The following is a 21,046-nucleotide window of genomic DNA, read 5'->3' as shown; positions in this document are numbered from 1 at the left end:
CGTATTTCTTAAAGGAAAAAGGCTCCAGTTCCTTAAATATAAGAATTTGACAATTTTCTTTGTCACACGTGATAGTAAACTGAACATCTTTGGTTTCTGGACTGTTGCTCAGACAAAACAAGACGTGAACGTTAAATTTTCAATAGTTACTGACATTTTATAGATGAAACAATCAATTAATTGATAAAATAATTGGCAGGTTAATCAACACTGAAAGTAATTGTTAGCTGCAGCCCTTCTTCACAACATTAGAGATTCTTCCTGAATGGAGAAAGTACTGCTGCTCCTACAGAGTGTTGCATTATGGGTTGTTTGTAGCGTTAATGCTGCTAGGCTAGTGAGTTTCTTGCAGCTGTTAGAGTCAGTCAGCACTTAAAGTGTTTGGTTAGCTCAGTTTAACCTGCAGGAGTTTCTGAAGGCTCTTGTAACGTGTTTTTCTGCCTCTGAGGAAATAAATTCATGACGACGTCTTTACTGCAGAAACACAGCGAGGACTCAAGAGCTCAAAAAGATAAAACGACAGTCTGACAAATGCTAACTGCTGGAGAAAATAATGAAGATAGTTTCCAAGAGCTTGACAGGAGAGTGAGACTGATAGACAAGATACACTAATGTGGGATTTATGTTCGGCTTTAATGTTATTATTTCATATTTCACTTTTACAAGAGAAAAGGCTTCAAGGACGAGGACTCTCTTCTCTTTGGATTAATAGTATCTCATACAACAGTACGAGTGTGAAAGTGTGTTGTATGATATATTCTGTGAGGAAAGCCGTTTTTTGCTGGCAGAGACTGGAAATGTCACACTGTATTATGTATAGTATTAAGGAGGGAGCTCTAATCCAGTGTGTATAATCCTTTCTGAACCACGTTTCATGACTCTTTCATCAGGCACCTGACCTTTATAAGTCAGACGTGCAAACACCTTCTACTCTTTATAGAAAATAGATAACTTCACATTTACAGGTGACCTTCACATTTTCAGACAGAGGAGAGGTACGCTGTGGTGCACTCATCTGATGTTTTCACTCTCTTTCTTTGATCTCATACTACTATCTAATTTTTCTCAGGTTTTTACCCTTTGGAAGAGCTCAAAGCCTCGTAGAAGTGGCCTGACATGGCCCCGCCCCAGCAGCGTCTTCCAGATGATTGACAGGTCATGCAGGGTCCACTCATGGTGCTGGGGGGCTTCTGACAGGTGGGAGGTGGCTTCCTCAGCTGTGACATCATCGACGGAGGTGAGCACCCACACACACAGGCATGGCAGCAGCTCCGGCACCTGTCAATCAAACAGGAGTGACAGCACAGTGAAACACCTCATAAACAGTGTTAATATTGACACCAGATTTTAAGTCTTTAGATAAAAACGTATATTAGTTTTAAGGCCCATTCAGATTGGACTTATTTCTCTAGGGGAGGTGTGATGATTTTTACATTAACTGTGCTGGTCAGTGATTTTATTCCAGTCTGCAGCGCCTCCGTTGGTCATTTTTCAGCCCCACCCCGGTAATAATTACAGCTTCAATGACCTACTGTTCAGTGAATTTGCTGGTTCTCCAGTAATTTAAATCCCATCTGGAGCAAGATCCTTGTATTTTAAAGTTCAACTGAAATGACATTTAATCATCCCCAAACACGTTTTTAAAACATATTTGTAATATTTTTTATCAATTAAAATTAAGAAAACATATTTTTGGGGAAATATCAGAAATGCTTTTTGTTTCTGCTGGCTGGAGGGGTGTGTCGGTGTCTGTGTTTGATTGACACCAGCTGGAGGGGCGTGTCGGTGTTTGATTAACAGCAGCTGGAGGGGCGTGTTGGTGTCTGCGTTTGATTGACACCAGCTGGAGGGGCGTGTCGGTGTTTGATTAACAGCAGCTGGAGGGGCATGTCGGTGTCTGCGTTTGATTGACACCAGCTGGAGGGGCGTGTCGGTGTTTGATTAACAGCAGCTGGAGGGGCATGTCGGTGTCTGCGTTTGATTGACACCAGCTGGAGGGGCGTGTCGGTGTCTGCGTTTGATTGACACCAGCTGGAGGGGCGTGTCGGTGTCTGCGTTTGATTGACACCAGCTGGAGGCGCGTGTCGGTGTTTGATTAACAGCAGCTGGAGGGGCGTGTCGGTGTCTGCATTTGATTGACACCAGCTAAAGGGGCGTGTCTGCGTTTGATTGACACCAGCTGGAGGGGCGTGTTGGTGTCTGCGTTTGACAACATCATAAGATCACTCAAATAAGCTGTTCTTACTCCAGATGTCCTGATCAAGTTTTTCTGGCCCTGATCCCAATCCAAGTGCTTTAATATTGTGTATCTGCCACTACTGAGTCTGATCCAACACTTACAGTCAAATAGCTGGCAAAAAAGGTTCACTGCATGTCAATTTTATTTTAATTTAAAAAAAAGCACTCACATGGTGCATATTCTAAAATTAAGGTATGTTTAATCAAATGACAAATTACCACTAAATGACACAGAAAATCTTGGAAAAACCATCCAGTGATTAGCATTTCTTTCATAATTGTGCAACTGTGCACAACCTTTTAGTGTTACTGTAGAGTAGCAGGAGTCGCTCTGTACATTTAATCAGTTTACCTGTTGACAGGCAGCCAGTACAGCCAGCGTCGGGCAGCGTTGCACCAGTGCTTCCTGCAGCAGGTATGTGCAGGCCGCCGCCTCCTCCTGACTCTGCAGGAGCACCTGGAACAGCTCCCTGGGGTGCTCCGGGCAACCCGGGGCCTCCACTGTGTTCAGAGACCCAGTCTGCTCCTCAGCACCACTGCCCCTCCTCTGACTGCAAACCTGCAGGTCCTGAAACGCCAGGCTCAGGTGGGCCTGGAGGGCGGGGCCAAACTGAGCCGCCAATGACCTCACCTGGGGAAGACAGCAGGCAGAAGGTATAGATTATCTTTTATTTCTTAACTTTTAACACACATATTTCATATTTTACAACAATTAGACACTTATTATAAAGGTTGAAAAGGCTCTATGTGATGAGTTTTTAACAGTAAAATATGAAGTTAAGCTTAACGAAGCGTTTAGCTCAACTTAAGACCTGGTGTAATATTGCAGTTCTGCACAGGAAGTGATGCCTTTTTTGTTAATACATATGTCATTAAAAAGGGAGTAAGCTGTGAGTAAGCTTCATGGTGGTGCTGTTGTGCAAAGTTATGTCATACAGCTTTAATCTGGAGGATGTTGTGGAGATGTGTGTTCACCTGATGCGGTGGGAAGTTGTGCAGTTGGACAAACAACAGGAAATGGATGAACTGCCCGTCATCCGCGCAGTGAACGGGGTAAACAGAGCTGAGAGTCAGACGGTGGAGCTGACAGAACTGTACAGGCAACGCCCACTCCTGAGCCGCCTCGTAGGACGACCTGACACACACACACACACACACACACACACACACACACACTCTCAGTAGGCAGCACATAACCAAACACCCAGCATCAAACACTTTGCAAGAATATGCATGTAAATTCTGTTCTGCCTGTTTCTGGTGCGGCCGAGCGTGTCTTCTGCGACCCTAATGATGACATCAGTAGGTTGGAGGCGGGGCTTACCTCCCGATGCCCTTCTGCTCCAGACTGTCTGTCACTGCAGCTTCCAGGTAGCCAATCAGCTCCTCCGCTGCTCCGGGCTCCGCCTCCACCAGCTTTACACCTTTAGACACTGAAAAGAGTCAGCAGGGAGGATGACTGTGTGTGTTTACCCAGTGTGTGTAGATGCTGTGTCGGTGTGTGTGTGTGTGTGTGTGTGTGTGTGTGTATGTGTGTGTTGTGTTTACCCAGTGTGTGTAGATGCTGTGTGGGAGCGGTGTGTGTGTTGTGTTGGCTCCAGTGCTGCAGGATGACATTCATGGCTCTGATGTCGACTCTCGGCTTGAGGCTGCAGACTCCCAGCAGCTCGCAGAAACAAACGACGGCCGACGCCACGGACGCCACGTTAAAACACTGCAGGGCCAACCTGTACACCTGCTGCCAGGCCTGCTGCAGCCTGAAACACACACACACACACACACACACACACACACACACGTTACTAAAGTTGTGTAGCAGAACAACATTTTATCTTTCTTGTTCCATCTATGAATTTATCTCGTGGTCTCCAGGTTGGACGCCATTGTTTTAAGCACGTCTCATAGGATTAGATGAAGGAAGAGAAGCGTGTCGTACTCACAGCAGCTTGACGTCACTGCAGCCGCTCAGCTGCTGGACGAGGAAGGTGGCGTAGGCGAAGGACGGTCGGCCATGACGGAGGTAGTACAGGTAGTCCAGGTTCTCCACCAGAGCGAACTTGTTGACTAGGTGAGGGCTGGAGAAGTGGGGCAGCTCCGTCGTTTCTATGGAGACAGACCACCACCCCACAAAAAATTAATGCACAGGTTTACTCAACATTAAAGCTCTATTTTTGTCTTATTTGGATTTTAACTATATCAAATATTTATCAGAGTGCCACTACTTCTAATACTAATACTGTCACTACTTCTACAAAGAGCTGCAGATACAAATTCTATTGGTGCTACTACTAATGCTAATCCTGCTACTACTACTTCTTCTTCTGCACCTTTTATTTACTACCTCTGCTACTTCTGCTGCTGCTGCAACCACTACTTCTACTATCTGCTGCTACTAATACTATCTCTACTGCTAGTACTACTACTGGTCTACTGGTGCTACTGCTGCCACTACTGCTACCACCTTCTACTGCATTTACTACTACTACTATTTCTTCTACTAAACACGCTACTACAGCTTCTTCTACCACTGCGACTACATCTATCGGTACTACTGCTGCCACTACTTCTTCTACTCCTGCTACTAATACTACCTTTACTGCTGCTGGTAGTACTTTGTACTGGTGCTACTGCTGACACTACTTTGACTACTATTTGCTGCTACCACTTCTCCCTCTGCAGCTACTACTCATTCTGCTAATACTGCTACTATAACTTACTACTGCTGCTTCTTCTTCTACTATTTCTGCTGCTGCTACTTGTACTACTACTACTACTACTACTTTAATAAAGCTACATAAAACAAGACCAGAATCTGAAGACATACAGTTCAGATTAAACCAGGACCACACATGCATTGAAATGTTCTTTAAGTAGGTGGTTCAGGCTGGGCTGCACAGTCACATGACTGATGACCTCTTTGTTTTCAGAGCTTACCGGTGGAGTTCAGGGTGTTTGCTGCCTGCCAGCCAAACAGCCTGGACGGGTCCAGAGGCTGGAGCGACTGGAAAACACACAAAGTCACAGTTACTTTATATACTTTCAAATTCACTGAAATATCCACTCTATTCCCATTCTATTCAGGTCGTATATGTCTCTGCGGCATCTGGAAGTTGCATTCTCTTGATCACATTCTTCATATATATTATAAATCCATTATCGTTTTGTCATCCTGCTGTATTTCTGTAATCTGTACACACAACATCTATTGCATGTCTGTTCATCCTGGAAGAGGGATCCCTCCTCTGTTGCTCCTCCTGAGGTTTCTTACATTTTTTCCCTGTTGAAGGTTTTTTTTTTAGGGCTATACAAATAAAATTGACTTGACTTGTCTTGACTGTAACAACATTAAAGCCCGCTACAGGCCGACAGGTGTGAGTTTACCTGCAGCAGGTGGTAGACGGAGACATCAGAGGTTTGGTTGTTTCCTCGAGGCCCGGCGGGGAACAGGGCGGCCTTCAGTTTGGGGTGGGTGGCCAGCGCCATCTTCAGGAGCTGAGGGTCAACCGTCCTCTCCGACCTGCCCGACCTTTCACCCTGAACCACCACCTGCACACACAGGACGCACATATACAGATCATCCTGAACATCGTGCTGTATATTAGTTAGATAACGGAGCCCTTCAATAAAAGCTAAAATAGACAAATTAAATGGATAAATTAAATCTTTGAAATCCTCTCAGCTTGTCTCACATTACAGCAGAATCAGAGACACATATGGACATTTGAGATAAACCAGGTGGGATCAGAGGTCCTGGTCAACAGGTGAGATTAAAGTTGATGTTTACCTGGTCGATTCCTCCGGGGGCAAACATGATGGCAGCCAGGGCCAGCAGACTGTGTCCCTCTAACAGCAGACTGCTGAGAGACGCCTGACTGCCTGGTAACAGCACCTGAGCACTGGTCAGACTGGCCTGGAAGACCAGTCCTGGGTCTACAACAACAGACAGAGACTCAGTCAGTCTGAAAGAAGGAACAGACTCTGGTGATGTTTGGATGTTTGTGTAGTTAAGTTAAAGTGAAGTATACTTAGTGTAGCTACATAAATAACACTAGGCTGCAACAAATGATTATTTTCATAATCTATTAATCTGCAGATTATTTCCTCAATTAATCGATTAAAGGATTCACAATTTTTCAAGTCTGTCTTAAAACAACAGTCAGGTACCAAAACATTGAAATAGGTTTTTCTTGCTATAAACATTTTGTTTATAGCAAGAAACTAAACATAAGTAAATAAAGTAGCACAGCAACTAGTAATATTCATGATCAATTGATCCGTCAATTAATCACTGATTCGTTCATGTATTAATCTAAAAAATGTCCAAAAAAAAGTGAAAAACTCAGAATCACAACTTCCCAAAGCGACATCTTCAAACGTTGTTTGGTCCAAAACCCCAAAATATTCCATTTATAAAGTTACACAAGAGAGAAAAGCAACCAGAGAATGTTTTTAACATTTTTGCTTCATAAATTACCTTAAATAATAAATCACTTATCAGAAATGTTATTTAATCTTTTCATCACCACTAATTATATTAAACTAAAAAACTAACTCCACTAAACAAATCATATGCATAACTTAATGTTATCAAAATAATCAAATCTAACTTGCATTAAAAACCAGTCCATCTAGAGAAGCAGCCTGTTAGTACCTGACAGGTCTCTGGTGATCTCCTGGATCTTCACCAGCATCTCAAACCAGGGCTGACTCTCAGACAGGCTCTGATTGGCCAGCGGGGGACAGTTTCTGGGTGTCAACCTGTGGAGGCAGATAATTAACTCACTGACGTATATTTTACAATCAACTGAATAAAACTGAAACACAATCAGAGCAGCTGTTAATGAAGCTAATAGCTAGCACAGACAGATGCAGACACACACCTGTAGTGCTCCAGGTAGCTGTAGAGCAGGTACTGCAGGCTGCGGTCCAGGCAGAAGGTGATGAAGAGGCTGTGGAGGTCGAGTCCGAGGGGGGAGCGATACTGAGGGACGGGCGGGGACGAAGCCATCGCCCCTCCGCCCTGAGCCAACCTCCACAACAGCTGCTCCAGGTCTGCCAGCTCCTCCGGGATGAACACACCTCTCCTACGAGGAAAAACACACACACACACACACACACACACACACACACACACACACACACACACACACACACACACACACACGAAGTAAAACGAACCGAACAACAAGCACAAAGAGGTCAAAGGTGTTTCCAGGTGTGAGAGAGTGTTATGCTTGTTGTTAATGGGACACATTTTGTTTTATCTGAACTGGTCATTTCTGTACGGAGGCGACTCTCCACCAGTGACAGTACAAACACAAGCGTTTAGTTTGATGTATTTTTTGAGGCATTTGTTTGTTCTATAATTCTTTCAAGTGAAAATAAAATTCTTTTAGACTGACTGACAGAACAAGTTACTTGAAGACATCATCTTGGGCTCTGGGAAATGATTATAAATACTGTTATCTGACGTTTTATAGGCTAAACACGTTAATCGAAGATAGTTGCAGCTCTAATAATTTCCTCTTTCTTTTGGCGTGTAGCAACATTTCAAGTGTCTGTTGTTGCTGCTCAGCTGTTTGCATCTTTCCTGATGTTTCTCCTCTTCCTCTCTGCTGCTGTTCTTGACGATGTCTCATGTTGTCTGGACTCAAAGATGGCGCCAGTTCACCTCGAATGATGCTCGCCTGCCGCAAAACTAGACTATTAATAGTAAATAGACTTTACACGGGGATGACATCACAAACTTTGAAGTCATGTTTCAAGGCTGCGGGAAAATCTGACAAATTTAAAACCTTCATGGATTTAATAGAAGAGTAATAATTGACCTTGTTTGCAGTTGGTGTCCTATCAACAGTTTATAGATTTTCTCTTATTATTTTAATTATCAACTTATCTGTCGATTATTTTGTCAATTAATCTGTTTGTCAGAAAATGGTGAAAAATGTCGATCACTGTTTCCCAAAACCCAAAGTTGACTTCCCCAAATGTCTTGTTTTTGTCTTTTGTTTGTTACCAGGTGACAGATTCTTGACCGTGTCATCAGCATCCAAACATATAACAGCATCGAAAAAGTCAAAAAGCCTCCAATGGACGGCGATCTGGAGAAAAATCTTCTCTACTATGAAATATTTTGGGTTTATACACATAGAAAAATGTAATTTCTGTCTTTGACGATGTGTCTCCTCCTGGTGCCAAGACCAGGAAATATTGATTTCTCTCTTCTTGTGCAAATTCTGCAAAAACCTGGAAACCTGCACATTTCATTATTCAGCCTCTTTGTTTCCTCTCATGACAGATTCTTAGAGATTTATTGTTTTGCTCTATTTTTTTTAAACTTATTCAACATCTCTGGAGTAAATGGCTGCTGTACCTGGCCAGCAGGTCCAAGATGTTCTCCTTCATGTAGCTGCTGCAGACCGTGTTGTTGTTGACCAGCTCCGGTGTTAACTCTGGCCACCGGGCGGCGCCGGAGGTCTCGTTGTTCTGGATCCAGTCGATCACTCGGCGCTGGTCGTGGAGGGCGGTGAGGTAACGCCACAACACCGCCAAGTCACAGGAAGTCAAATCTGATGGAGCAAAAACACGGAGAAAGAAAATTAGAGAATCATGAAATTAAGACCTTTAAGAACCACATCAGGATCCTGGTTCTGCTTTTGGTGATGTAGCGTCTCTACCTGTGTGCTGGAGTCTGGACAGGAGGACGGCGGTCTGACTGCTCTGGTCCCAGTTCCTCACCCAGTCCAGTCTGAGATTCCTCCAGAGCCCCTCCTCCTCGTCAGACCTCCTCCGTCCCACCAGCTCCTCCAGAACCTCCTCACCTCCCGCCTCCCTGCGGACCATCTGAACCACGCTGGAGAGAAGGAGGAAGGACAGATGAACCAGGAAACTCAGAGAACAGTGAGGTTTTTTAAAATTCTTTGAGTCGAGACAGTCAAGACCTCATTTCTACCCAGAAGCATCAAACGTCTAAACACAGGAGACTCAGCAGGACCTCACTCCAAGAGGACAGAAAGTGGAAGATAAAGAGAAGATTTAGAGTTAAAGAAGAAGATGATGATCATGTTCAGACAGAGGTCAGAGAGGTGATGAAGTTTTTACTATTGAGTGCTTCATCATCTCAAACAGCTAGTTTTTGAGTGAACTATATAGTAATAATAATATTAATACACTTTATGTATAAAAAGCTTTACACAACAAGTTAAAAAAAAGCTTCTGGATGTGCGGGAGTGTTTTTTTTTTTTTTAAAGGGGACATATTAAGCTTTTTGTGATTTTTTTGTCATTACGAAACTGTTATGATGTCAGATGTTAAACATGGTCAAAGCTCCAAAACTTGAGGTGAATGTATGTAAAAACCAAGCGGCAACCTCCAGGGCTGTAAAATGAAGCCAGTGCAAGTGCCAAAAACTGCAGTTCCTTGAATGGCCACTTGAGGCTCCAAAAGCGAGTCAATCCCCATCGACCCCCATGTTAAAATGCCCAACTTTACAGCAGAAATAAACATGTTTACAGCCTGGTACAAAAAACAGTTTCAGCTGCCCTGAACACTTGGTTTACAAATGTTTTTTTCTTTTCCTGATGATTATATATCGGATTTATCACGATTTAGCTTGAGAAAGTTGTCTCCCATGATTTAATTTCAGCAAGAGAGCTGCAGTTATGTTTGCATACAGTAACATGCTGTTGTGTGTATTTTTGTTGTACTTGTTGTCTGTTGGTTTAAGAAATTGGTTTATTACGGAAAAGAGAACCTTGGGAGCCAGACTGTATGTGAACAGTAGGTGGACCGAGCTGTGTTGAGGGCGTACTTGTATTGTTGAAAGGCTTTAATGTTGCTATGGTAACCATAGCCACGGGATGTGCTGTATATTTGCAGTGTTATGAGATTCAGTGTATTCATCTTTTACCTTTGTGACGTGGCGTTCGCTGGGCAGCGGGACGCCGGCAGCGACCCCAGCTTTTCCATCTCCCTGATGAACTCAACACTCTTCATCTCCTCCTCAGGGAAGTAACTCCTCTTCAACAGCTCCTCAACCTGAGCAATCAACCAATCAGAGCGCTAGTTAAGACGTACAGCGGAGAGCAGTAAATCAGGTGCTGCAGTCAGGAGAAATTTCAACTCTTCAGGAAGCTTTTAAAAAAAACTTGACATTAGACAGTCCCTCCAGGAAACTGCAATTTGCAATCTCAATAATTAACGCAAATTAAAGAAATCTCTGCAATATTTGCGAGAGCTTGCAATTTTGCTAAATTACTGCAACCTTTCTGCATGACATGGCCAAAGTAACAGACCGCTACGTCATCACATCGCACATTCAGCAAGGATATAAATGGAACTCAAGTACAGTATTTTCTTTTTTATATAACTTTGAGCCCATCGTTCTCATGTTCAGACAATAAATTAAAAAATCAGCCCTGGAATAAAGCTGTTTCTGTGATATGCAGTATGCGTTTGACCAAAGGAAGTGATTACATATGATCCTTCATTTACAGTAGTTTTAATAAAATGATTTTATATTCTTTTGCTTGCACTTTTTCCCGATTCCTATTTTCCTAATTTTACCACAGAAAGAGCAGATAAAACATCACAGATTTTAATTTTTGAGAAAAGCTGCTGCATTTTTGGCTGCAATAACCACAAAAAAACTCTGCGAAACCCTGGAGGGACTGATTAGCTTGAAAACTGGGCAGTTTGGAGTTAATAAAATGGAACAAAAGCACAAAAAATTCTTAAAACCTCCAAAAAAAAGTGTAATCTGTCAACTGAAACTTATTGAAATAGATCATTAGAGAACACATACCACCACCAAAGTTATTTAAATATGAGACATCTTTGTTCTGCACTTATTTCAACTCTTTCTAATATTGTCATATTTATATTTTTATGTTTTATTTTTATTTGTGTAAATAAATTGTCTTGGCAAACTCGCTTCAAATTGCTGCTTAAGAGACAAATCAATTATTTTGAAATGTGAAATGTCATTACATGTTGCAGCATCACTGATACCAGCACATGTTGTAAATTGTTTACATATGAATAACTTTGATTTGGATGATATTTGTAGGAAGAATTATGGAAAATCCACACAGGTGTTAATCAATGTGGTCTGTATGGATAATGTGTCTCCCCAAAAAAGACTGAAAGCTGAATTAAACTGTATTTTACGGTTAAACAGATGAATAAATAACGATGCTGTCGGGTGTGAAGAAGCTTGTGTTTACTGTAAAATACCAGACTCACCACAAACTCCCTGAGCTCCTTGTCGTCGGTGTAGAGGCAGATACTGTGGAGCTGCTGCTTCACGCTGAAACCCTGAAAAAACAAAATATCTGCAGTTTAATGTTTGATCACGATGATGAAAGTCACCCGTCAGTTTAACTTTATTCACATATTGAGGGTATAAATCAGGCTCACCATGTTGGTGAGGAGCGTGTTGGCGGTCTGCAGGTCTCGCTGCTGCAGGCAGGAGAAGACCTGACGCAGACCCTCCGTCCTCAGAGACGACAACCGCTGCTCCGGCTGGCTCCGCCTCCTCAGGACGGCCTGAGCTCTGGGAATCTGATTGGTCAGGATGGACTGACGGACCACTTCCTGCAGCACGCAAACATATAGATGCAGTTGATGAAAACATGAACACGAATCAACATTTTTCCTCACAAAAAAAACAGTAAAACAAAGACAGAAATTTAAACTACGTGACTAAATGTCACCTCTGTGGACAGCAGCTCCCACTCGTCCTCCTGCGCCTCCTCCTCAGCAGGAGCAGTGCTGTCGGTGCTGGAGGTGTCGCCCCCTGCAGGCCAGGGGAATTTCTTCATGTAGCGCCTCAGTTCAGTAACGTACCGGTCCAGAACGTCCACGCAGCTCTGCACGTCCGCGTCCTCGTCTGCATGAATGAAAATGGGTTAAAACTGCAGTCTGTATCTACAGCTGTGGACGGAGACATGTGTGTGTGTGTGTGTGTGTGTGTGTGTGTGTGTGTTGTCTTACGGTGTGTGTTTGTCAGGACGGAGCGGATCTGTGTGTTGACGAAGCTCATGGTGATGTTGAGCAGCTGTTCGGAGAACTGTCGGCTCTGAGCTTCACTGTTTGAGTCTCTGACGGCCGAACACAGCAGGTCCAACGCAGGACACAACTCCTGCACGCCTGCAGACACAAATATCAGCAAAATATCAGTATACACAACCCAACTGCAATTATCAAAGCCACTACCTGTTAGATTTGTATTGATTACTCTGATGGCATAAGTTTGTATTTGTAGAAAAATGAACATCTATGTGTTTTCAGTCCGTTCATATCAATTCCTTGGGTTACATGGGGGGAGGGGTGACACCACAACAGGGAGTCATAAATGTTCTAATATCACAAAAAGGGCCTTTAAATAAATGCTAGAAAAAAATAACATGATTAAAATGAAAGATTACATTAGTCAATGTAGTAAAATGTCTCTGAGATGTTCTAGTAGGTTCCAACCAAATGGCCACCCTTATGAAAAAAACACATGTGAGTTATCACATGTGAAGTGCTGTTTCACATGTGATAACTCACATGTGTTTTAACATGTGAAATATTCAGTGGCACATGTGGTTTTCGGACATTTCACATGTGAATTTAAGATACACATGTGATTTCCAAATGTGAAACTTAGGTTCACATGTGAAACCACAACATCTTATGAAATGTTTCACTTCACATGTGACATTATCTTTTTCACATGTAAAGCTAAAAACATGTTGTCTTTTTTCACATGTGAATTTTAAGATACACATGTAAAATCACAACATCACATGTGAAATGTCTCAGTTCACATGTGAAAGACTGAATTTCAAATGTGCTTTTTTCGTAAGGGCAATATGATCTGCTAATTTTAATTAACCACGTTTATATCAGTATCTGTATATGTTGACTTAACAAGAAACTGCAGCTATATATAAACATATATAAAACAGTATTATTATATAATACTGTTTTATTCCTTTGTTCTTTAATAACCAAACTGAAGCAATTCTTATCAAACTGTTTGTAATGTTTATGTTAAAAAAATAAAAACTGATTTTTTCAAACTATGATATTTAAAAAATATTGATATTGGCTCCTAAATGTAACTATTGGGCTTTAGTTTAGTTTCATATGATAGCGGCAGGACAGACTATAATTATAAGAAGTGTTTTATTGAGAGTTTATGATGTCTGTACACGTACTGTCTGTCAGGCTGAGCGTGGAGGCTGCCGGCTGATCAGCTGAGCCGAACGCCGTCGAAGGGTTCAGGACATTTTCTTTACTCTTCAGGTAAAAATCCACCGTGTCCAGCTGACGGTTCTTCAGACCGGCCTGCAAAACACAAAACCATCTAGAGGTCACCAGGAGGTCGTGGTGATACACTTCGTGGTCAGTAAAGGTGAGCGCTGCCTCCTTCCTACCTGCAGGGCGTGGATGGGGATGGAGCAGCGCCCCCAGCTGTTCAGGTGACACACTGCGTCTACTGTTGCCGCACTGCCGAACAACATCAACCTGCTGAGCAAGTCCTGCTGGGAAACTGAGAACATGACCTGGAACACGCCGGACTCTGGAGACACATAAAGACAGCGAGTGTCAGCAGACAACAGGAATTAAACTTAGATGAAGACACCTCTACAAGACGACAATATTTAACACAGAGAAGCAGAGAACAAAAAGTACATACATACAAAAAGTTCATGGATATAATGAGAATTTAAACTGACATTTTTTCAGAAAGACAGACATAAAAAAACAGATAATTACAACCTAACCTCAGCCTCTGTCTCTCATGTCTTGGCATATATCAGATCCTCCAAAAGATAATTAATCAGTGATGTTTTAAAAACCCAGAAGGTCATTCAAAAACATTTACTGCTTATCTGACAGTATTTTCAGAATCCTCAAAGACTTTTCTAACCATCTGGATTAAAAAAATATTCCATCTGCTGCATGATAAAAAATATTTTTAGCTCATTTGCCAAGTGGCACCTCTAAAGACGCATCCCTCCAGCTACCAGAGAGAAAACAGGGTCACAACTTACGGATTAAAAATCTTTTTTATTGTCCAGCAGACATTAGATGGAATATTTACATCCAGATGGTTAGAAAAGTCTTTGAGGATTCTGGATTCAAAGCAGCTTTGAGTGTTTTTAAAACGACCTTCTGGGGTGTTTCAAACATCGCTGGTTAATTATCTTTTAGAGAAACTGATGGTTACTTCTGTGACCCAAATGTTTGCTAATACATGACAAAGTGGGGCTAATTGCAACCTCGCACAAATGTGTTTTACTCTTCTTCTTTTTTTAAACAACATTAGTTTGTAGTTTCAGCCATAATTCCTACCAGTTCTGAGAACATTTTACTACATTTTTTGCTGAGATCTGAAGTTGCAGTTCTGTTTAGAGACTGTTTGTGTTCCTGCCCTGTTGGACCTTTATGACCTTCATGATATCCCAAGAACTCAATGAATTTGGTGAGTAAAATGTTATTATAAACAACAGGAACAAAGACTATAAAGACTGTAAAAAGATGATTATAGTAGATTTTTAGTCTAACCTACTGCTGAGGTTTACTGTACGTTAGAGGCCGTCTTACTCTTCAGCAGCAGTCTGTGATGTTGCTCTCCGCAGCGCTGAACCGGAGCCGCCTCACCCTCCGCCTGGTGATAGCTCACACTCCCCGACTCCAGATCCCATAAGGCCACTGTGGTCTGTCTGTTGCCGGTGGATACGAAGGTCAGCAGGGCCGAGAACTCGGAGACGGTGAGCAGAGACAGCTTGGACGCTTCTGGGACGGAGAAAGCGACGGTCACCCCGCCGTGAGGAACTCTGCTGTGGGCCGAGGACAGAGCCTGGTGGGACTCCAGGTGGGGGAGCGAAGAGGACCAGCAGGTCCCAGCGGGCTGGGAGGAAGAGGAGGAGGAGGAGGAAGAGGAGGCTGGGGGAGGCACAGGCTGCTGGGCTCTGCTGAACATGGAGGCCAGACGAGCTTCCCAAGAGCTGCAGGTGAAGAGTTCACAGGTTTATTAGTGAAATCATTAAAATTCTGTATAGAAGATCAGGATTCAGTTTTTAATATTATCTATCAGACAAACACATGATAACTGCTTACAATGACAACATATGATGAGGTGCAAATGGTAAAATGAGTGTGCGCCGGCTGAGCCTTTGCATATGTTTACACTGTGCCGAAATCTGCTTCACATTTTAGCATGTACATGTTAAACCAAACTGTAGGAAAACTGTGCATATTCTTGCCAAAACACAGTCGAGACATCTTTCTGTGTTTACTCCACAATGTCGATAGAGCCGATCACAAAGCACAGCTGTCGTCATTGTAACAGAGAGGAGTAACAAGAGGCATTTATGAGCTATGATAAAATTGCCGTTTCATGCTTGTTCAGTTGTCAGACAAAACAGGAATAAAAAAGTAATATGAGGTTGATCCAGCTGAGACACAGCAGGAGAACCAGACTGTCTGTCCCGCTGCTCAACACATGTCGGCTGTGATGAACAGTTTAGTTATTTGTCAGCTGAAAGAGGACAAAGGAGAGAAAGTGTTGTTGAGGTGTTGCTGTAAAGGCCGGAGATCTTTACCTAAACAACCTGAAAAAGCTACTGTGGACGCATGACATTAGCAAGTGACCAATCATATAATGTTCTTAGCTTCATACTAAAAAATATGCTTTAAAGGATACTAATTCTTCCCTTTCAATTTAAGTGATGGAAGACAAAGTCCTTCTTCTGTGCAAAAATGTATTTTAAAAGGCACATGGATATTGTTATAAGACAGACTTGAGAAATGTGAACCTATCCTTTGAGCTTCAAGTATTTTAAATACATCCCAGACTGATTTCCTACCATTCAGGCAATAAAACATCCAGTTGTTCCTTTGTTCTGTCCTCCTCAATGATTGGCAACAGGTGTTTAGTCTCTGTGAGTAAATTACATTGTGCAAAAAAAGGTGACAAAGTGCAAAAATACCCGAAGACAAATGTTAAGATAATATGTCTTCATCAGTGTCTGGACACAGTGTCATCTTCATCAAGATGTATTATCGTAACATTTGTCTTTAGGTGTTCTTGCACTCGTGAGCTCCGATAACATAACAAATCTAAACATAAATCTTGCGCTGGCAGCTATCTCAGGGCTATAATCAATAGAAGTGAAGTCTGCGTGGTGTTCAGTAGTTTACCGATCAGTACAGAAGGTCGATCTGAGGGCGGCGAGGCTGCAGTTGGAGCTCGGCAGGCTGTCCTCATCTCTTGGATTCTGGGGCCGGAGGGGGAGGCGAGCAGGGGGGACAGCACACAGCAGGTGGTCTGGATAAATCCTGGAAGACAGTATATCAATGTGAAGCTTGTTTTGTTTTGGTGTCAGTGAGTCAGTCTCAGTCTGCTGCTGGGCATCATTAAACTGCAGATGAGTCAGAGTGGAGAGCAGTTAAATGATGTGTTTGTTGTAGTGAATCGGTTTAATATTCCTCCAGTTGAGTCAGGAACTGTCACATCAGACCATTTGGCAGAAAGACAAACAGGCCTTTTAAAATACAACACATTGTTAAAGATGAAACCAGTGATTTCCAACCTTTTTGGCTTTTGACGTCTTACAAAAAGCAGTGTGTAGTCGGGGTCACATTTCACATGTCTATGAGTTGTTAACAGCTCCACCAAATAGTGATTTTTCCCTCTAAACTTCTCACATGCTTTCATTTCAATAAATGTTCAAATGATCCAATATTTCAGCAAAAATCAAAGATTAGAGAAAAAGTCCAAAAACTGAAAACAGATTTGTGTATCAGAACTTTGTTTTTTCTTCTTTCCTCTCCCATTAATCATCTCACGACCCCTCAGATTTATCTGCTGACCCTTTGGAGGGGCCCGACCCCTAGGTTGGGAACCAGTGGACTAAACTAGCTAACTGTATATAAAGTAGTGTAAACTAGCTCCACCTCCAGCAGCTACAACAGTAACATGCTGCTCTAACACTGATGCTTCACTATTAATAATCTAATGATGTCATATATAATAATATATCAGTCAGAGGGATGAATTGGTACTTTTTCTTTACTACTTTAACCACATTTTGCTACTAATACTTATGTACTTTTACTTAAGTAAAGGATCTGAATTCTTCTTCCATCATTGCAAACTAACCCCCAAAATTAGGGGGTTTCTGCTTATTTTCCTGCTGCAGTACCTGAAGTAGTGGTTGAGGTCGACGGCGATGGCGTTGTGAGACTGAGTGACGGCTACAGCTGTACTGAGATCAGCCGACACCTGGAGGAAACAGAAGGAGGACGAGGAGGAGAAAGAGGAGGATGAGGAGGAGACGAGCTCCTCTTCTGCCAGGCCAGAGCTCAGGTAGGCAGGAAGGTCAACGGTGGCCAGCAGACCGCCATCAGTGATATTACAAACAGCTGGAGGTCAGAGTTAATGGATCAACAGATAGTTTACAAAGAGTCAGACTAGATTCAGGTTAGATTAGATTAGTTATCAGTTTAGTTGTGTGTATTTAAATTTAATTGGATTTACTTCAACTTAGTTTTGTTTATTGTATCTTATTTTCATCAAGGCTAGCTTAGTTTCATATAGTTTTCTTGGTTTAGTTAAGATTTTAAAAACTCAGTTAGCTGAGGAAGACCATGAGATGTGATTAAAAGCCCAGAAAAAGCTAGCAAGTATTTTTCAAATAACACTGTTTTCAAAGTCAAGAATGAACTTTCGAGCTCAAATAGTTAAAATCAGTCGCAGTTTAATTACCTTTTGCTTGGTTCTATTCATGTTTTTTACTTTAGCTCAGTTTCAAAGCTAGCTTATTTTTCTATTTCTTAATTTTACTTCACTTGATTTAACTTAATTTCATCAGGTCTAGCTCAGTTTCATTTAGCGTAGCTTAGTTTACTTTAACATTTTATTTAATTTAGCTTAGCTTGCTCAAGGATAACTTAGCTTCATTTAATTTAGCCAACTTAAGGTTAGCTTAGTTACTCACCTTTATTTTATTTAGCTCAGGTTGTTCTTTTATTTTAACTTAGTTTAGTATACTTGAGCTTGGTTTAGTTTAAGTTAGCCTACTTTATTAAGTTTTATTTGGTTTAGCTTAGTTAGCATACTTTGCTCAGTTTCATAGTTCAACTTAGTTAAGTTTACTTAGTTTTATTTGATTAAGCTATGTTTCCTCAAGGCTAATCTAGTTTCATCTAATTTAGCTTACATTAGTTTAGCTATAGTAAGTTATTCACCTTCATTGGGTTAAACTCTGTTTCATGTATCTTAGCTTAATTTAGCTTTTCTGCAGTTTCATTAAATTTTATTTTATTTTACTTAACCTTAGTTTGGCTTACTTTAGTTTATCTAAGTCATTGGATTTCATTTGTTTTGGCTTAGTTAGCTCATCTTTAGCTTTCTCCATTTCGTTTAGTTCAACTTAGTTTATCTTAATTTAGCTTTATTTTATTTAGCTTAGTTTCCTCAAGGATAACTTTCATTTAATTTAGCCTACTTTTCATGTAACTAAGCTCAATTTAGCTTCTTTTTGCAGTTTTATTTAGTTTAGCTTTACACTTGGTTTAGTTTGGCTTAGTTTCATATAGTTTAACTTACTGTAGTTTAACCAAGTCACTGAATTTCCTTTGTTTTAAATTAGTTAGCTTATTTTTAGTTTGCTCAGTTTCATTAAATATAACTTTACTTCACTTGACTAGTTTATTTTAGTTTAGCTTACATTAATTGCTAGTCAATTAATTTCATTTGGTTTTGTTTAATTTCATGTAACTGAACTTTATTCAGTAACAGCTTAGTTTTATTTAGGAATAATTTAACTAAAATAGCTTGGTTTACTTTAGTTTACTTAAGTTTCATTTAGTTTAACTTATCTGCATTTTGATTAGTTCACCTTACTGTAGTTTATCTGATTAGTTTGTTTTTCAGTTTATCTAGCCACCCAAATTATACCAATGAGACTAAACATTTCTCAGTATAATGCAATCAAGTTAAATAGCACCACATACTACAGCCGCAATGGTGATATTATTATTACATTTAGTAGTGGTGTTTGTATTATTCGTATTAGTATTAGAATAGATTCAGCCTTAGTGAGTTGAGGATACATATAAGTCCAGTGGAGCTGAGGATGAACAGGGTTTCTCTGCACACACAGTGGTGGACGGCACTGTGTCTGTTGCTGTCAGTCGGCTGGATGTTGCAGCAGGTTAACGTCTGCAGCTCCTCTTCCGTCTGCTGCCACTGCAGCTGCAGCAGCCAGGCGCCGTTCAGCAGCACGCAGCACCGGCCAGCAGAAAACGACAACACACGCACCGACTGCAGCTCACACACATCTGAAAATAAAGACTCGGTCATTAATAAATATTATGATTCGTAAAGGTAGAATTAATGTAGGAGCTGTTGTATGAGATTGCATTAGATTGCACAGGTGTTGCTAATAAAGTGCTCAGTGTGTGTATATGCATATTAATATATATGACTATATCATTTACAGTTATGTCTGTGTCTGGTACATGTGATTTTGATTCTGCAGCATCATTTCTGTTTCAGTGTCCTTAGTTTTGCTTTGCTGCAGTAGCAGACCTCCGTGCTTGGACTGGAGTCTGATCCTGTGAGGGTGAACTGATTGTGGTACTCACTGTGGTCCTTCTCTCTGACAGTCTGCAGCAGGCGGTCTGCAGGATATTCATAGACAGAGAGCAGAGAAATGGAGGCTGGTCGTTCTGTTTCTACCTCCAGCAGCTTGAGGTTGCACTGAGATCCAACAGCCAGCAGTCTGAAGTTGCTGGCGCCTCGACTGTGGACGCTCACCTCCTCCCAGGAGAAGCTAGGAATGGAAATGTACTGTTAATAATAGGGCTGCAACTAACGATTACTTCATGATTGATTAATCGAGTAGTTGTTTGGTCTATATAAACATGTCAATCATTATTTCCCAAAGCCCAAGATGATGTCTTCACATGTCTTGTTTTGTCCCGACCAACAGTCCACAACCCAAAGACATTCAGTTTAATGTCACAGAGGACTAAAGAAACCAGAAAATATTTTCCTCCAAATGATTAATCGATTATCAAAATAGTTGCCAATTAATTTAATAGTTGACAACTAATTGCTTAAATGACTTATTGTTGCAGCTCTAGTTAGTAAGTTGTCTTCTGACTGTCCTGATCAAGCTACTTCTGTGAGGAACACGAATCAGTTGCCACCATGATTATTATTATTGATTAATCTTAAAATTAAAAGTAAAGCTAGTTTAAACTACTTCATGTCTGGATACCAGGAATGTCCTGAAGACCAAGGAGATGGAGGAGAAAGCGTTAGAAATGTACAGTGAGCAACACTCGAACAGGCCTTTACTGTAAATATTAACCAAGTCCAAAGAGTGGTGGAAGAAGAACTCAGATTATTTACTTAATTAAAAGTACCAATACAGCAATGTAAAAATACTCCATTACAAGTAAAAGTACTGCAAGAAAAATCCTACTACAGTAAAAGTACACAAGTATTATGAGCTTGATGTAGTTAAAGTATTGCAGTAAAAGTACATAAGTATTATGAGCTTGATGTAGTTAAAGTATTGCAGTAAAAGTACATAAGTATTATGAGCTTGATGTAGTTAAAGTATTGCAGTAAAAGTACATAAGTATTATGAGCTTGATGTAGTTAAAGTATTGCAGTAAAAGTACACAAGTATTATGAGCTTGATGTAGTTAAAGTATTGCAGTAAAAGTACATAAGTATTATGAGCTTGATGTAGTTAAAGTATTGCAGTAAAAGTACATAAGTATTATGAGCTTGATG

The 21,046-nt window shown here is 41.2% G+C and overlaps 1 protein-coding gene across 3 annotated transcripts in view; it reads right to left on the bottom strand.

Annotated features, from left to right (window-relative positions):
- spg11 (SPG11 vesicle trafficking associated, spatacsin) overlaps window positions 1-21,046 on the bottom strand; it is a 34,704-nt gene that overhangs the window by 12,312 nt on the left and 1,346 nt on the right. For 2 of the 3 annotated variants that reach the window (XM_042411781.1, XM_042411782.1), the window contains exons 2-26: window positions 19,885-20,072; window positions 19,351-19,578; window positions 17,439-17,658; window positions 16,435-16,572; window positions 14,836-15,239; window positions 13,662-13,807; window positions 13,443-13,572; window positions 12,232-12,387; window positions 11,952-12,127; window positions 11,656-11,832; window positions 11,482-11,553; window positions 10,148-10,275; window positions 8,916-9,091; window positions 8,612-8,807; window positions 7,119-7,322; window positions 6,890-6,996; window positions 6,023-6,168; window positions 5,620-5,784; window positions 5,173-5,239; window positions 4,179-4,341; window positions 3,787-3,995; window positions 3,563-3,671; window positions 3,214-3,373; window positions 2,591-2,869; window positions 1,078-1,278 (exon numbers count right to left, since the gene is read on the bottom strand). In XM_042411781.1, the coding sequence (XP_042267715.1) occupies window positions 1,078-1,278; window positions 2,591-2,869; window positions 3,214-3,373; window positions 3,563-3,671; window positions 3,787-3,995; window positions 4,179-4,341; window positions 5,173-5,239; window positions 5,620-5,784; window positions 6,023-6,168; window positions 6,890-6,996; window positions 7,119-7,322; window positions 8,612-8,807; window positions 8,916-9,091; window positions 10,148-10,275; window positions 11,482-11,553; window positions 11,656-11,832; window positions 11,952-12,127; window positions 12,232-12,387; window positions 13,443-13,572; window positions 13,662-13,807; window positions 14,836-15,239; window positions 16,435-16,572; window positions 17,439-17,658; window positions 19,351-19,578; window positions 19,885-20,072 (4,345 nt within the window). The remainder of the gene's footprint in view (window positions 1-1,077; window positions 1,279-2,590; window positions 2,870-3,213; window positions 3,374-3,562; window positions 3,672-3,786; window positions 3,996-4,178; window positions 4,342-5,172; window positions 5,240-5,619; window positions 5,785-6,022; window positions 6,169-6,889; window positions 6,997-7,118; window positions 7,323-8,611; window positions 8,808-8,915; window positions 9,092-10,147; window positions 10,276-11,481; window positions 11,554-11,655; window positions 11,833-11,951; window positions 12,128-12,231; window positions 12,388-13,442; window positions 13,573-13,661; window positions 13,808-14,835; window positions 15,240-16,434; window positions 16,573-17,438; window positions 17,659-19,350; window positions 19,579-19,884; window positions 20,073-21,046) is intronic. The other variant, XM_042411783.1, reaches the window with a different exon arrangement.

The sequence above is a fragment of the Thunnus maccoyii genome, chromosome 5, assembly GCF_910596095.1.
Source record: "Thunnus maccoyii chromosome 5, fThuMac1.1, whole genome shotgun sequence".
Classification (NCBI taxonomy): Eukaryota; Metazoa; Chordata; class Actinopteri; order Scombriformes; family Scombridae; genus Thunnus; species Thunnus maccoyii.
This window is presented reverse-complemented; position numbering and strand designations above follow the sequence as displayed.